The 17729-nt window shown below is 43.4% G+C and overlaps 1 protein-coding gene across 2 annotated transcripts in view; it reads left to right on the top strand.

Moving 5' to 3' along the window:
• LZTR1 (leucine zipper like post translational regulator 1) overlaps nucleotides 1-17729 on the top strand; it is a 38509-nt gene that overhangs the window by 18367 nt on the left and 2413 nt on the right. For both annotated transcript variants that reach the window (XM_083812985.1, XM_083812984.1), the window contains 10 exons: nucleotides 5290-5400; nucleotides 6205-6297; nucleotides 7283-7378; nucleotides 8453-8636; nucleotides 10446-10615; nucleotides 12507-12663; nucleotides 13446-13572; nucleotides 14680-14829; nucleotides 15035-15140; nucleotides 16318-16398. In XM_083812985.1, coding sequence (XP_083669111.1) covers nucleotides 5290-5400; nucleotides 6205-6297; nucleotides 7283-7378; nucleotides 8453-8636; nucleotides 10446-10615; nucleotides 12507-12663; nucleotides 13446-13572; nucleotides 14680-14829; nucleotides 15035-15140; nucleotides 16318-16398 — 1275 coding nt within the window. The remainder of the gene's footprint in view (nucleotides 1-5289; nucleotides 5401-6204; nucleotides 6298-7282; nucleotides 7379-8452; nucleotides 8637-10445; nucleotides 10616-12506; nucleotides 12664-13445; nucleotides 13573-14679; nucleotides 14830-15034; nucleotides 15141-16317; nucleotides 16399-17729) is intronic.

Raw genomic sequence — 17729 nt, 5'->3', positions numbered from 1 at the left:
AAGAAAGGGTGACTGATGAGATCTGCTCTTGAAAGCAAAGATTCCAGCTTGAAAGGAACCTCAGATTGCAAATCCCATTAACCTTAAATAGGGAAAACACTTCGACGGATGAAGCAGGGCAGTGTGTCATGGGGAGTGGTGCCAGCCCGGATCTTGAGAGCTGTCAGGATTGAATCTGAAATTCTTTCTGTCAGGCACTGCTAATAAAGTAAGGAGATCACGTTGACTGAGAGATAAGTATGGGACCTAGAGGTGACAAATACATTCAGACTGGCAACGCACCTGTGGTTTTAGCAGTCTGGTGTGTGCTCTGAGCAAGAGGGACGATAGCCGCCTGGATTCAGGTGTGAACCAAGTTCCACCAGCAACTCCCTTACTGAAACTCCCTTAAGAAACCCTTACTGAAATCACAGTTACTACAAATAAAAACTGTGGTTTGCATAAATTATCTAGCCTGCCAGACTCAAGTTGTATTTTTAGAGTGCCGGTTTCAGGTAGCAGCTGTTGTTATACCAGGAGGGCTTTACCAGTGGGTGTACTGGTGTACCTTTGTCATTAAGCATACCTTACCCAGGCCTAGCTGTAAGGTGTTGTGCCTCTTTTATCATCATAATCCTGAGTGCAATTCTTAACGTTGTTATCTGGAATATTTACACAAAGCTACCTCAAGGAAGGGTTGTCATAATCAGATGAAAAGTGAAGGCATGGGAGACAGTGAGGAAGCATCTGGTGCACAACACGACTGGGAAAGTTCTGGCTCTGTCCTTGTGAAAGCAGCCCGTCTCGGCTGCCTTTACACAAACATGGCTTTGGAAATAGGAGGAATTAGAAGGCCATGCAGTTGCAGACCTCGTTGGACGTGGTGAGGTAGCTCGTGCGACCAGAACGGTGGGCTGGGAAGGTGAGGAGAGAGGGTTGTGCTCCATGCGAGGGAGCGCCGGGAGCTTTGCCTTGGAACGGGTGATGAGCCAGGTGGGAGCTGATGGGCAAGGCCCAAAGGGTAGACCAGCGTGGATGACACTGGGAAGTTTTTGAGCTTTTTTCCCAACACCAAAATGAGAATAACCAACACATACTTATGTCACAAGCATTTGGGGACAGTTGACTCATAAAAGATTAGGATGAATGTGTTGCACTGCAAAACAAAAGCTTAACTTCTTATTTTCTTTACACTGACTTCGTTCCTCTGAAAGCAGCCATTCCTAACCATAACTTTGGCTTATATTGTTGTGAGCAAGGAGTTGCTAACCATATATTTGAGTGATAGTTGTGTTGTCTGAGGCAGTTCGGATGCACCACACCTTTATTTGCGCAGATGTGCGGTCGGATATGTGGACCATCAGGAGCATCCCTAGCAAAGCAGTAAGAGCAGTCAGCAAATGTGACCCCAGCAAAAAGCTGAAAGAGCTGGAGATGCCTAGTGAGGGAGAGATGCGAGGTGAAGCACGTATTTTGAAATGCATGAACAGTTGCTGCAGAAAGCAGAGGAAAGCTCTTTTCTGTGTTTCTAGTGAGACGGACAAGAGTTGGTGACATTGATGCTTAAATCACAGCAAAGAAGATGCAGCACAAGTACTAGCTTTAACAGGAAGAAACACAATACACCTTTTTCTGCCTGCCCAGTTACTTGTAGGAGAGTGATTGCGTGTTGAAAATCGGCGATTCTGTACTCTCGTTCAGGCTCAGACAAGGGATTGTGGTCCGGTAGCTGCAACCCTGTCATGCTCAATGCTGGCCTTCACAGTCTTAGACAGGTTTCCTCCATTAGACACTCTGATTCTCGTCCCACCTTTGCATGAAATGACCTTCTTGTTTTTTTTTGTTGTTTTTTTTACCAAATCAGATTTGACTGTGTGCATTAGTACAAGGGATGAGACTTCTTTCAGTACTGAGGAAAACCCAAGTATAAAGATACCTGCATAAAAGAAGCTCAGATTGAGTAGGTTACGCACTACCTGAATTACAGCCGGGCTCTCAGCCCCAGGGAGGACACCTTGCGTGGTTTCTCCTGTGCACGGTCTGTGAAACACAGTCTGGGGACGGTGAGCAGAGCGATGGCTGGTATCTCTGCTGTTTAAAATAAGGCCACACAACTCCAGGACCCCAGTATTGAACGTGGCACGTTGCTTTTGTGGCTCTGTTTCAGATTTTGTAAATTCTTTCATCTTCTTTTCTCCACAGAGTCCCATGCTGGGAGGCTTTCTGGCCATCCCAGCTAGCAAAACAGTTATTATTTCATACCTGTTCCATTTAAGCTGTACTTGGCTTGAACACATTCAGCAGCTGATTCTGTCAGCTTGGGAGGTCTCCCAGTAAAAGATTGAAGATAGGGCAGGATGTTTTGGCATCTGGCACTGGACTGGGGAGCATGCAGCCCGGCGTGCCTCTCTCCAGCTGTTCACTCTCCTGAGCTCTTTGAATCTTTCTGCTTTTATTCGTTTTGTTCTGAATATTTTCTCCTCGCTACTTTTCCATTCCTGGAATGGAAGGAAGGATGTTGGGTTAGCGTCCTGCGTGCAGGAGGACGTGAGCACCCAGCCCTGAGACAGCAGAGCCCGAGGAGGATTCTTCTTCATGGTCCCTGTTTTCCAGCACTGCCTGAGCCCTCCTCTCGCCTCTGAGGTTGGGCAGGTGATGTTTTCTGTCATCCTGGATGACTGGGAACGCCAGGTCTCTAGTGTAGGAGCTGCTTTCCTGATAGGTGAGACTAGGATGCAGTCACCTGGGCTGTGCCACGCACATCATCTGAGCTCCGTCAGCAATTCCTGGGCGAGGTACGTTCACATTTTAGAAAACCGGGCTTTTTAGATCTGAGAATTCCCCGTGACGGGACGTCCAGCATAACCCCAGTTAAGTTGTTCCAAATTGTTGATGACACGCACTGAAATGTAGGAAGGTGACTACCTGCCGCATCCGATTTTCTGTGGCCAGAGCCTCGGTCCTGGGGGTTCGTGGCCGTGGCATCGGGCGCTCAGCAGGGCTGCAGCCACAGCGCGAAGTTCTGGGCTGGCTCGAATTCTGCTCGTCCAATTCAGCAAAGCAAATATCCCGAGCCCCTCGGCTGCAGAATGTTTTGATGAACTGTGTATGGCCTTCCTTTTTCTGGGTTATCCTACAATATGTACATTTCTCTTAGTATTCGGTTTAAGAATGCAACATGCGTATTAAAGAAGTAGGCTTGTGTTGATTGCTTAAGTTAATTAGTAAATGGCAAGGCTCTGCTTACTTGACCGCTCTGGTACCAACCATTACAAAAGAAAAGTTATCATTATAGTGTTCTTACAGATTGTTTGAGTTAAATATGATGTGACTAGCAAGTGAAGTGTTACTTGATTAAATACTCAAATGATTCACGTTTCCTTTCTGGTACCGATTGTGAAAATGCTATAGTGTTTTTTTTGACTGGAAAAAAAGTAAGTGGTTTTTAAACGTAATGGCTGACTTTTTAGAAGCAAATCCTTTGGTATTAAAGAATTAGATTAAAAACAAAGCTAAAGTATCATTTATTTGAGGAAAAAAAAAAAAGGCAGGGAAAATGACCTGAATAAGTACGAGCCAGGTGGCCTGCATTTGATCTCTGACAGTTGATTTTTGTTGTGTGGGGTTTTTTTTGTTCGTTTGTTTGTTGTTTTTTTTTGGTTGTTTGTTTTTTGATAGGAGAGCCAGTTTCAAGAAAGATAATACAATATAACTCATGGCAGCTCATCTGGTTTTGTAAAAATAGGTCTTGGCAAGCAGAGTTCGTATTTTGGAATGAGATTGGAGCTTTGGTTGATAAACTCACTGGTGTCTTTTTAACCTAATATAATATGTTTGATTAATTAAATAAGATGTACTGACTGAAAAATGAGATTACTAGTATGAGTGAATGCTGGCTGTATAAAACAGACTATATTTGCAGCACTACCATCCTCTTTTGGAGACGTATCAAATGGGTGCCCAGCAGGAATTTACCAGTAGACCAATATTATTCAGTAATCTTCCCGTAGCAGTATTTTTTAGCACTAAGTTCCAATGTTCTTTAATGATGTATCCATGGCATATGCTGGAGACAGAAGGTATCTTGTTTATCCAGAGCAATCTCGATGGCTTGCCGAACTGGTGCAGGCAAACATAAAGCGAGCAAAACCGTGGCTGTGCACCTGAGAATTAAAAATACAGGTACTGGTTGCCGTATGGGGGATTGGATCCCTGCAAGCTGTAGTTTGAAGAAAAAGAAAAAGCCATGCAAATTCTGGTGAGCAGCAAACTAAATGAGACCATTGTGTGACGCTGTGGTGAAAGGGATAATTTGGTGGTAATGAAAAATGCCAGTCAGCATGGCTTCATGGAAAATATGCCTCTCCAGATAAACATAATATTGTTTCATGTTTGAGTTTACTTGAGTGGTGTCTATAAATATGTACAAGAAGAGAAGATTTCTTATACCAGAGGGCTTTTTACTTAGTAGGCAAAGATTTAATGAGATTTGCTGCCTGGGAAACATAAGAAGCCTGATCAAACTAGGGAAAAAAAGTTACTATCACCACTCGAAGGCTTTGTATAGATATCTCAGTGAGATGTGCTGCTTCGCTCGGTACCATTTGTGTAACCTCAGAAGAAATAGGAAAGAAAAACGTGGTAAGAGGACCACTGCAGGTTTGACTTGCAGGGACTCCTTCCCACTTCAGGAATCCATGGGGTGAAGCATGTGTTGGATGAGGCGGTGTGATCCCTCAGTCCCTCGGTCCTGCGAGCAGCTGGGGCAGCGTGGGGTGGCTTTGCTTCCTGGGGGTCTGGCTAGTGGTGGCCGGGCTCCTTGTGGAAGGGAGGCTGGGCCACCGCTGGGTGGCTTTGCCTCGGTGGGCTGCAGGGAAGAGGCACGCTTACCTTTTCAGTTCCAGACAATGCCCAGAATAAGCTCTAAATTTATCTACAGAACACGTTTTCAGAATCTGTTTGTCTCTAGAAGCGTGTTTGATTTTCCTATGTCAAACTTAGCTTTGAGTCATAGTTTTTGGTAAGCGATGTCTTTCGTAACAGTTGTGATATGGAGAGCCCTGCATATGTACAGTTCTGCTGGAAGGTGTAATGAACAGATGTTTCTAAATGTGACTGGCAAGTGTGTTCAAGGAAACGATCTTAAAATAAAGGAAATGTCAGCCTTAGGATGCAAGCGGTCATGTTGCTTTAGGCTATGAAGATTTTTTTTCCCTTCTCTCTGTTGATCACTTACAGGCCCTTTTTCTTGGGAGAAAAAAGGATGTTTTTATTTATTCGCTCATGTATTTTGCCCTTTTCTTTCCCTAGTTACCCAGTGGGCGACTTTTCCATGCTGCAGCTGTTATCTCAGATGCTATGTACATCTTTGGCGGGACAGTGGACAACAACATTAGAAGTGGAGAAATGTACAGGTTCCAGGTAAATGTACAGCTTCCGGGTAACTCACTGGTAAACAGACCGAATGTTCACATCGTTTCTGCGCGAGTCCTCCTTCCATCTCCCAACACAGAGGAGTCTCTGGTTTGGCTCACTGCGAGCTTCATGGCTCCCCTTTCACATCCTTCCTGCAGGAAGCCTTTGCATTTTCAGATCAGCTGTCAAAAATTAAGGTGTATCTCTAAAATCTTCTGAGAAACGTTACCTGAACAGACATTTTGGTAAGGCTAAGCTCTCCAGTGCCTTCTAAAGTCTTAGGTCATGACAACTTATTTTGACAAATAGTATCAGAGAGGATTTGTCAGGATGTTTCTGAAAATTGACTGCTGTTCTCCACATACTGCCTGGTTCAGGGTTCTTAAGTCGGAACATTCGGTATTGAAGTTTTGTCTTGTTACAGCAGACCCCAGTGAATGTGGGAATTTAAAACTTTCCATTTTGCAATACTCATACCAGATCAATGCCCCCCACCAATAGAAAGTTTATTTTTTTTTGGCGTAGGACTCACAGACAGGTTCTGGAAGCAGGTGAGACTCCTAGCCCCCCAAATCCAGAAATCTGCAAACCACTATGAGACACATTTCTTGTAAGCTACCCTGTTACCATTCATTGCTCTCAGCCTAGAGGAAACCTTTGCATGTGGTCTGCTTGATATTTTGTAGCTTTATATACTGTGTTGAGGTCAAGTTAGTAAGAAAATACAGTGGTAGTAAGCATCCTCAGTCTTTTTGGATATATTTAATTGAAACAGACAAAAATGTATTTTGTGGTGTTTTTGTTTTTTAGTTTTCCTGTTACCCAAAATGCACTCTACATGAAGATTACGGAAGGCTGTGGGAAAACAGGCAGTTCAGTGACTTGGAGTTTGTTTTGGGAGAGGTGAGTAGATTTTAGTGAAAATGGTATTGGATTTGACAGGAAGAGGGGGGTCCCAACAGAGGTGTGACTGTGTGTGTAGCATGTTTGCTGGGAAAAAGCAAGTTGTGCAATGATTGTGCCAAAATCTCTGGTGATGTAGTTTTTAAGAGCAGTGTCACTGGTGTAAGTGATCTCTTTCTGGTTTAGTAAATCGCACTAATCCAGGTAAATTTATAAAACTGCAAAGGAGAAGAAACCTTTAAACTAAGAAAACCCTTGGGTCACTGAGACATAACTTGAATTCATCAGAGCACGTTACATGTAATTGCAGTCTGAAAGTGATACTAACGACCTCTGTACTCTGAGGTCACAACTATTCCCTGGAAAGAGCAAGGCAGTTGTTTGCAGATCCAGATATCGCTTCAGGAGTCATTTTTAGTTACTGAAGTAAAATAGAATGAGAAAAAGCTGCACAGAGGAATGTTGTTCATTCTCTAGTAATGAAAACAATTATTAAATTGTAAAAAGAATGTGTTTTTCAAAGAAAAACTTGAGAAATCTGAACTCATCTGCATTATTTTTTTTGGTAAAAAGTTATAAAAGACTTTACAGAGATCAGATACTCTGAAGAACAGTTTAAATAGATTATGAAGAACAATAGCAAACAAGCATACCGTTGTTTTGAAAAGAAAAATTTAAACTGAAATCAGATGTAATGATAAGAAGAAAGGTCCATGCCACTGAAACTATACAACAGCTTCTACTCAGTCAATGTAACAAAGACTCTTTCCAAGCGGTGTTTGCCGTTGCTTAGCCTTTAGGGAATGTAGGTGTTGAATTTCATCTGGATGTGAAGAGCAGATGCAGGGTTGTCTTTCATTCTAACCTAAACTAAATGTATGGTAACCTGGAGTACAGCCCAGGTTTCTGCTACTGCTGCCATCTGCCACCACCATGGGATTTGGGAATTAAAGTTTAATGTGTGTTCTTCCTCTCCCTTTGGCAGAAGGAAGAACGGGTCCGAGGACATACTGCAATTGTTACAGCTCGCTGCAAGTGGTTGAAAAAGAAAATCATACAGGCGAGGGAGAGATTGAAACAAGTGAGTATTTCAGAACAGTTGTCTTGTGGCAAGGTAGTACTTATTCTGCCCAATTTTGGAAATAAGGTTATTAGGAAAAAAATAATGCCTGCTGAGACAGATGTAGGAGCAAAGCAGCATCTGATGCTAAGGTGCTGTTGGGCCAGTAAAATAAAGAGGATAATTAGTATTAACATTGCCTACTGGATGTGCATCATGGTAGGCAAGGAGCATAACATGGAGCAGCCAAAGTTAATCCAGTTATCTGGATTTGGTGCTGTGGTTCCTGGGAGCTCTCCTAGCTAAGGTCTTGTCTTGTGGGATATGCCTAAGGAGACACACATACCCCCCATTCTGGGATGGGTAAAGGTTGCATGGAATTGGAGATGGCCTGCAGGATTAGACAGATTAGAGGGATGGCAGGATTAAGGTTTTGAGTGTGGCTCTGTTGCTTTTACCTTACTGTTTTGTGATTTTTCTGGAGTTGGTCTGGTGTGTATGGGGCATTGTCTGTTAACTTTACTTACAACTTTTCAGCAGAAAACTTTTTGTTGTTCTTGAGCAACTGGTAGCGCACTACCTGCAATAAGATATGGATGCCTCATTGCCCCTTTGTTAATTGCTTAGCCACCCCACAGCCCTTCATTTTCAATGGAAAAGGTAGTCACAGTGAAACTTAAGAGACTGGCTTAAAATACTCTTGTGCAGCACTTGAGCTCTGACTTTGCAAGGCAGGGATCTGAGGAACTTGGTCCTGCATCTTCCTTCTTCCTTTGCAAGGAGAGATGCTGTTCCTGCTGGGGGCAGGTGTGAGCTCAGTGCAATTCATTCCCTTTTTCTGAGGTCCTGCTTCTGAGCTTTATCCAGGTGCTCACATTTGTTCTCATCTGTGTTTGTCACGTGGCATGGAACAAACAGTAAGTCTCTAATACATATGAATTAATTTATATCTTGGAGATAATCTTGAAGATAACGAGGTCTTGAGTCTTGAAAATTATGCAGTGATGAGAAAAATCTTTCCTTTGGTTCGCTAGTAAAGTGTGCTGGCTGACACAGTACTGTTGCCATGTTTCAGTGTTTTTTCTGTCTTATTAGAAATCAAAGCAAGATATTGAAGACGAGGGACATCCAACGTGTCCGAAGGATGGGATTGGTGGGAATGTCAAATTGTGTCGCCTGCAGCCGCTGCTGGAAGTGCCCATCCGAGAGGCTGAAGCGCAGCCCTTCGAGGTGCTCATGCAGTTTCTGTATACGGACAAAATAAAATACCCTCGCAAAGGTAGGACAGCAGGATAAGAAAAAAATGCTAGCAACTGAGGAGCGAACATTCATTTTGATATGGAGCAGGATCAAGTATTTGTGGATAAAATGAAAGCACTTAATGACCTACCTGAGCTAAAAAGTTATATATATATTGCAAATTTCTATCAAAGCATGCTAACCAGTGCTTCTGTTTTTTCCCAATTATCTTCAAACATCAAGGAAAGGTTGGTTAGTGATCTTTCCAAAAGATGGAAAAAAAAATAAATAAAAAATTCATGGTGTTTTGAACAAGCTGTCTGGGAGGACCATGCATCCTGTGGTTATTTCCTTTCTCTGCTATTGTTTTGGCTCATTGCAAACTGAGGGTGCACTGAAAAGCAGAGCAAGCCAATATCTATCATTTCTTCAAAATGCCGACCCAAAGGAATGCCTCAAGAAGCCCATTAGATGCATTCTTTGAAGATCGCTGAGTTATAAGCAGTTGGAGGCCAGGAAGTAATAGCCAGAGATCTCAGCTTCAGCACAGCCAGTCTAACTCACGGCCTTGTTTTAGTGATGAGGTCTGTTGGGAGGTGGCACAGTTCCCAGAGGGAACTCCAGCTGGAGGGGCTAGGGAAACTGCAGCCACGTGGCACAATCATTTAAACTGAGGTGCATCTACCCTAACACTGGAGCTTTGCTTCAGCTTCAGTCCACTCTGGAAAGGGTAATTCTCAGTAAAATATTAATTTGTATGCAATTGTCCCAAAGGTTTCCCTGCAGAGCCTAATTAATGGGGATGAGGGAACCTTCTCACTGGCTTCTGCTGACATTGCCAGATCCTGCTCTCAGCTGGTTCACTAATCCTCAGCACGCTCATTGCAGGACAGAACCAGACCAAACAAGGGATTATCACACTGAACTTTTCCCTTTGTTACAGGCTAGGCAGCCTCTTGCCCTTCTCCCCAGCCTATCACATGTTCTCCCTGGTGCTTACCTTTCTGCACTGTTACCGGTCTGCTGGGATCCTCCAATGGTCCTGTCCTGACTTACATATTCCTAGTTGCTCCCCGTAGTTCAGAGGTTAGTGCCTTGGGGGATCGCTTCAGAGGCTGAGCTAATCACACTTGGCACGCCTATCAAATGGGATTTTCCTTATTAGACACTGGGAAGCCAAATAACATGCAAGAAGGCTTTTCTCTATCAAAAAGTAGTTACAGCAGATGGCCTGAGATCCCCTGTGAGGAAGGCAAAGGCTGTGGAGGATTATTCCTGGAGGTGGTTTCTCAGTGGCCCCGTTGCAGTGGTCAGCTTGGGTCCCTGCTGCCCCTCTGCCTTCAGCCCTCTCTTCTAGACCAACCTCAGATCTGTACGTGCATAAATACAGTGTGCCTTGGTAAGGGCCTGTTGAAATTAGGGAATTGATTGCTAACACTGCATAAATCCAAGGACTTCAACAGAACTGTCAGTAACTGAGCACTTCGGAAAAACTGACTGCTAGTTTAGGAGCTTGGCAGCGTGTTTAGAGACTTCTTTTTCTTTTGAGGGTCTTGAAAAATTGTGCTCCCGGTTGTCACAAAATCCTTGTCCAAAAAATCTTTCGGGGTGGCTGTTTCATGCCTCCATTTTGAAAGACCACTCATTTCTTTTTTTAGTACCAATTTCTGATTTAGTCTAAGCAGCAATGGAATTTTTCTCTCTGTAAAAATACTTCACCGATCGCTGCCTGTTCTGCTGTTTTGAATGCTCAGGTTGATGCAAAAGAAATGCTTTGAGAAAGGTCTCTCTTTTTGTTTTGTGAACTCTCTAGAGTTATGAAAGGGCGTTTTATCTCTTGTGATTTCAGGTCATGTGCAGGACGTGCTACTTATTATGGATGTGTACAAACTAGCCTTAAACTTCAAGCTCTCTCGACTGGAACAGCTCTGCCTTCAGTATATTGAAGCATCTGTAGATCTGCAGAATGTGCTCATTGTGTGTGAAAATGCTAACAAGCTTCAGCTGGATCAACTAAAGGTAATCACATTTTGCATACAAAGTAACTGATAAGAAATTAAAAAAAAATCTTGATGTAATTAATGTTTTGCAAAACCTGTCAGCTTTGCAAATTCTGTTCGTCCCTATAATTATAGTTGCTTGGGTATATGCTAGTGTGGATTGTACTGCAGGAGCTCGTGACAATTACGTAGGTTTTTTCAATAAGTGTCTGATATTTTTGCATATCTGTCCTGTAGGATAAACAGGGCAGGGTGACTTTGGCTCTTTTCACTTCACTCTCCCTGCAGCAAGATGGAACCAGTGCATTTTCTGGCCCCACTGTTTAATGCAGAGCCTACTAACAGGTTCTTTCACCTGGTTTGATGAAAAACTAAACACAGCTGTCACGCTTTTATCTGTAAAACATTCTTCTGAAAAGCAATGTATCGGCAATTCCCCACCTCCATCTAGTGGGACCAAGGGCTTTTAGGCACTTGCTGAAACACATGGCAGAGTCGATACCCCAAGGCTTCAGACCATGCTTTTGCTGTGATGGTCTGGTTCTCACCAAAAGTGGCCAGAGCCAATCGTGCTTAAAGCTGCAAAGAAGTTCCTCCACTGAAGTCCCAGGGTCAGTGCAAGATCATGCAGTGCCGATTTGGACAGCCTGTGCCCATCACGTGGCCATAAAGCTGACTGTTACAACCGGAGTGGGGCTAGACAACCCAGAATGCATCCAGACTTCCTCAGGCACTCTTTTTGCACTGGATTTGGGCAAAGGAAAGGCATCCAGGAGAACAGCAGCAGAGTCAGCAGCAGTTATGTAGATGCTGGCACAGCCTTTGGTGCATAGGACCGTGGTGCCATCAGGTGCCCAGAAGCTCAAGAACTGAGTATCTCAGCATCGGTGGACCCACTGCCAATAACGTCGGATCAGCAGGCTACCTCCACCTGCCTTAGCTAGCAGCAGGGTGGCAGGGGCTCTTCCACATCGCTCCACTTTGTCAGGATCATCTTGAATTGGCATCCTGTCTTCTCAAGCGCTTGTTATTCCTCATGGCTAGCTGCCATCTGCAGAAGGCTGCTCTTTCTGGCACCCTAGTCATTATTTAAAACATTTTACAGATGGGTCCTAGACAGATCCCTGTAGATCCCAGCTGAAATAACATGGCAGAAACTGGAAATTACTAATTACTCTTTGGCTTAATTTTGTGCTCACCGTATAGTGAGCTGGTGTAGATTATATTTTTTGCTTATGAAAATATCCTGAGGGAAAGCATCGGTTCACACTGGCAAATGGAGTACCTTTTTTTTTTTGTCCCTTTAACTGTTCAGCATTAGGTCTGGTTCATTTGTCTTCTTTCTACCACATTGACTTTTTCTAGCAAGTTTGACATACAAGAGCTTGCAAGATCTCTTTCAGACTTTGCAACCTTTATAGAAAAGGTTAAGACAAAATCCACACAATTTCCTAAGGAAATCCTTCAAGCTATTTGTACCTCTTAGTAATTGTTAATACTGGATAGTACTAAGAGTTAAGATCTCTTCACTCTTCTAATTAAATTTTGGTATCTAATTGTATAATGTATTATTATGAAATAGCAACCAATCTTAGTTAGCTTCATGAGGTTTTTGGCATCTCCCGAGATTCCTATTTTAGAAATCTTCAGAGCAGCTGGATGGGATTCAATTAATCTTCCCCTCATTATTTCTTAGTCAGGTTTTTCTAGATACTTAGAATTGTCCCAGATTTTGTCTTTAAGTGGGAGCCTAGATGGTCACTTAGAGAGGAAGAGATTTGATAGTTGCAGCTGCAGGATCCATGTGGAGGCTCGTAAGAAAAAGATGGCTGTTTACCAGTGTAACATTTCTGTGATGCTGTAGGATGTCTTAATGCAAAAAACAGTAATTTTTAATTTTTTTTTTAAAGGAACATTGCCTGAACTTTGTGGTGAAAGAATCACATTTTAATCAGGTAATAATGATGAAGGAGTTTGAACATCTTTCTTCATCCCTCATAGTGGAGATTGTACGGAGAAAGCAGCAACCTCCTGTTCGAACACATTCCGATCAGCCACTTGACATTGGTAACTTTTATACCTTATAAAATTATTAGCTGTGGTGTTTTTGAGTTGCTAGCAGTTTGTTTAATCTAGGAAATGGCCTGGGAGTAGACCACTGACTCTTCAGTTGGTGTAACTATATTAGGCTGTCTCCCAGACTAAGACAGGACATGCCAATTCTTTCTCCATTGAGCTTCAATCAGAACATTATCCCCGTTAAAATACATGGGAGGTTATATTAAATTTAGTCCTGTTCTCCTTGCAATAACGTATCCTGATTCTGTGCAGAGAGAGAAGAGGCAGAAGGATTGGAAAGATATAAATAAATGATTCAAAGAAAAGGCAGTAGACCTTCAGTTTAAGTGGAGTAGAAGGTAACCGAGCTGAGTGGAGGCATTGGCCTCTCACAGGTTTATACCAAAGAAGAAGCAGGAGTGAGGAAGAGGATTTTGGGACTAAGCCAGTGATGATTTTACCATGAGAGACAGAGAGAGAAAGAAAGCGTGGAAAAATTAACCAAGAAAAAAAGAGTTAGTGGAAGAAAAGAAGAGAAGAAGCTTGCTGTCACCAGTTTGAAAGCAGAGTTGCTGGGTATGTTTCTGGGATGGGCAGCAGGTAAGGGATTGTGGTAGGGAAGGATGAAACTCATTTTGCTCCAAGATGATGTGGAAGGGCCTGCCTTCTGCTCACCCCAAGGGTCCCAAAGGAAAGGGCCTGGAGCTATGACTTGGCCATATGTTAGTTTGACAGCACCCGGTCAGCTGGAACTATCATGTTTTTAACTGTTCCACTGTGTTGACTTTCAGGAACTTCTTTAATTCAGGACATGAAGGCTTACCTTGAAGGAGCTGGGATTGAATTCTGTGATATCATCCTCCTCTTGGATGGCCACCCACGGCCAGCCCACAAAGCAATCCTAGCAGCCCGCTCCAGGTGAGTGAGTCACTGTTCATTAAAACTATAAAAAATATTGTATGCGTAAAACTCAGTGCTGTGCAGTCTGTGGGTCAGCTTGCTTTTTGTAGAAGACAGGGAGGAACTTTGTATCCACATCAAGTATAAGATGTAGCTTTGCTCAATAAGTGTAATAAGCCTTTAAGCAACAGTGATTAAATATTTTTCAATTTGATACCCAGCAGGGGAAGATAGAAGGAAATTAAAATTGTAGAGACTCTCTAGAGAATGTGTAAGAAGCTGCACTGCAGGACAAAGAACCTTTAAAATCACGAGAAGGAAAAATGGTGTAAAGCATAAGGCTGTTTTAGTGAAGTGGAAAGCAACAGATGTCCACTGAGCTCAGAAAGAGTTCTGATGGTGAACATCCATTTGAATCATGTGGAACTTGAATCTCTTTCTCACCTGCTGATATTTAAGACTGGGTATGAATAAGCATGGGAAAAAAATGGTGCATAACAGAGACTAGATTTTTCCTATACTCTGCTGCAGAGGCAAGTAGTTCACCCTTCTGAAGATGCATTCTGTTCTTCCTCCGCATCGTTTGGAAGAAGTGGGTTTGTCCCTTGCTTGTGTGTTCTGTGTAACTTCACCTTTATGTCCTGCAAGACAGTAGGTGTTCACATCAAATTTCTACTTCAAATACTGCCACGAGTTTTTTCCAGTCCCAGTAATAGTATTCAGTATTAGTTACCGTAGTATGTTACCAGAAACATTTCACAACTGTATAAAAGAGGCCCTGATGCATGAGTGGCAGTTACAGCCTGTAGATAGCAAGGAAATCCATAATGCTTTAAGCTTTCTGCTGGGTTTTATGCAAATGAGACCAAAATCAAAGGACTGTGTGTCCTAATTTTCAAGAAACAGACAAATTCAGGTAGTGTTGATGGAAATGATGGGGATTATGTTTGGAGTACTCTCACAGGCAGACATATATGAAACAACGATTTAGCAATGTTTTTGCCCAGGTTATCACCTGCATTAACTTCTTTGGAATCTGCAATGCTTCATAGCTGCCTTTGAACAGCAGTGAGTTAAACTGCCTGTCTGCAGAATGCGTTACATTAGTCTCACTTCCTTTTCCAGTTACTTTGAAGCCATGTTCCGTTCCTTCATGCCAGAAGATGGGCAAGTGAATATTTCTATAGGTGAAATGGTTCCCAGCAAACAAGCATTTGAGTCTATGCTTAGATATATTTATTATGGAGAAGTAAACATGCCTCCTGAAGACTCCCTGTATCCTTAAATCTGAAGTAATTACGTATCTGTCTAAAGTGCATGTGCAGTGCCTCAGCTCTGCATTGCCAGGCTCAGGCTGAGGACTGTCAGGGCTGCATTAGCAGCAGGAACACCATTTTAACTTCTGTCATTGCATTTGTGTTTACAATCAGTGCTGTTACCTCTGCTTTACTTTTTTTTTTTTCCTTAATGAGATTAACAGCTACCTCTTTGCTGCACCTTACTATTACGGCTTCTCCAACAACAGACTGCAAGCGTACTGTAAGCAGAACCTAGAAATGAATGTTACAGTGGAGAATGTACTCCAGGTAATCGTCCCCAACTAACTTTAATGGTACAAGAGTGCCAAAGAGTCTGGTCCGGTGGGCCTAGGATTTATTCTTTTTTTGAAAAAAAAATTTTACTTGAAGCTGTAGGCTGTAAAGGTGTGTACCTTTTAAGATAAAGCTACTGTAGGATTTTGTAGGGAAGAGTTGACTGCATTGGAATAAGGGCTGTGTTTGTGTAGGAAAGCGTGCGAAATATAAGATCAGAATACACTGCAGGACTATGAACAGCTTGTCTTCTTCATAACGTGCTTGCCTGCTGCCTGTCCACGCTGCAGGTGATTCAAGTGTGCGAGCGTGTTAACGAGACCCTGTGCCAGTATGGTCATCTGACACGGTAGACATGAGGTAGTTTCTTGCAGGAATCGCTGTCGGTTCATTCACGTCCCTTGTTGTGGGTTTGGTACCCCCAGTGCCAGGTTCACTGAGTCATTTCCCAAGTGGCATCCCCTGAGACTGCACAGCCCCTCCTGAGGACAGCGGCCCTGAACGACTGACGTGAATGCAGGAGCGCAGCCTCCAGCAGCTTTGTTTCCTTGTCTGCTCCTGGGGTCATTAGTGCTGAAGTGTTAGGAGGTATTGCTTGACTGGCCACCAGGGTGTTCCTTTTGAGCTCCTCATCCCACAGAGCTTCTAAAGGGCTTTTTACGATGTACTGTAGGCTCAGCAGCCATCTCCAAGTCCTTTTTTCAGTAGACACTTGTACTGGAGCAAACAGTGGTGTGCAGGTGATGTTAGTCTTGTTCTATCAGACGGGATCTGGCGATGAAGTGGCAACAAAAATACTCCTTGAAAAAGCCATTTACTTGGCAAAAAGCAAGCCGTTTGCTTGGTAGAAAACCGAACCCTCTGCAACATGAGCAGAATCAAAGCCTGCGTTGACTGCTCTTGGCTCTTGCCCACACCAGTCTCACTGGGGCACTTCAGGGAACCTGGCTCTGAAACAGACCTGCAGTTTCCTGCTGATTATCTCCTGAGGACTCCACACATTTTAAATCCAAGGCTTATTTCTGATTAGTTTAGAAAAGATTCAGGTTTGTAATGAAAAACATTGATGTTTCTGTAGCAGAGGAATTATCTCCTGTGAGTCAGAACAGTACTTGTGCTCCATACGTCTGAGCAGTGCAGAAGGAAAACCCTACCTTTGCTTTTGCTGTAGATTTTGGAGGCAGCTGACAAGACCCAGGCCCTGGACATGAAGAGGCACTGTCTGCACATCATTGTTCACCAGTTCACCAAGGTTGGTTGCATCTTTTCTGGGGCTTTTGAGAGCTGCTGTCCTCTGTCTCTGCGTTGGTTAAAGACACATTAATGTAGGAATCCATTTCATTCTTCCTCATGTGAGACAGCTGAGAGCTGGCTGCATGTCCTTGACTCTGACAAGTCTGCTAGGCACACTTTTAGCATTAAAAATAAACAAAAGACTAGAACAGTCTAGTCTGGAAATGCAGACACCTTCCAAAACAGAAGTTGCACAGAATTGCTTCCATTTCCGCTTGTTCCAGTTGTTAATTTTGTGCCACGCCATCGTTGGGTTCCTGTGTGTATAACAAGATAAGTTTGTCATGTATCGAATGCATGATTTTCTCTTGCACTGGTAGCTACAAGTGTGGTGTTCGTATTTCTGTTGAAGTATTCTCGCTGTCATAGATGTTATATTGTCGTGTGCTCAAAAGGCAGATTACCATGTCCTGGCTGGGCTTTTTGTGGTTTCCATGTATCAAAACATGGAAACCACACAGGATGATGCACTGGGGATAGAAAAGGTCATGAGCCTGATGTGCTGATATTCCTGTCCTCATTTGAGAGAATTAAGGGTATTGTCATCCTGTTGCTCATATGACACACGATCCCTCCGTGAGAGTTTCCCAGCACGTCACCAGTTTGCTGCACAAGTGTTAACGCTGTTGAAACTGGTAGGTATATCACAGAGACTGTGAATTGGGATTTCCGGATGCTACATACTTCCTGGTAATAATGCCATAGCCAGTATTCAAGGAGCTCTCCATCTTCGGTATATTTAATCTCACGGTCCTCCTGTTGTTGCCCACAGGGAAGGAAAGCTCTGCTAGGTCCAGCTGGTACCTAGAGATTGGATAGTCAGAGGGAGGTATTCGGGCTCTTTATTAAATGCCTAAGTTGCCCAAATTTAATGAGTTTTACACTCAGAAATAACTAAAAATGCATAAGAAGCTTTGAGAGTGGAGCCAGCATCCAGGAATTCCACGCCTGGTGGAGGGACCTCAGCACGAGGTTACAGCCCCTGGCTTTGTCTTACACATTTTCTTCTGGCCTCGTGGATCCTGCAGAGGGGCCCAACTTCAGCATGGCGTGGGGAATGGCCCCACTGCAGGCTACGGGACAGACAGGTGGTTGGGACAGCTCCTCGGGTTTGGGGTCACTGTGCTGTAGTCCCCGCGAGCTGAAATCTCATGGTCCTTCCCAGTGGAGGCCACGGGAAGACAAACAGGTTGGAGTGATTCTCACCAGAATGTACTGGGGGGAAGTGAATATTGCAACATTTCAGAAAAAAAGATCTGAACTAAAGGGTGTTACTCAATTGCACTCATC

This window comes from Anser anser (genome assembly GCF_964211835.1).
Source record: "Anser anser genome assembly, chromosome: 27".
Lineage (NCBI taxonomy): Eukaryota > Metazoa > Chordata > Aves > Anseriformes > Anatidae > Anser > Anser anser.
Note: the sequence above shows the minus strand (reverse complement) of the source record. Positions and strands in the feature narration are given on the sequence as shown.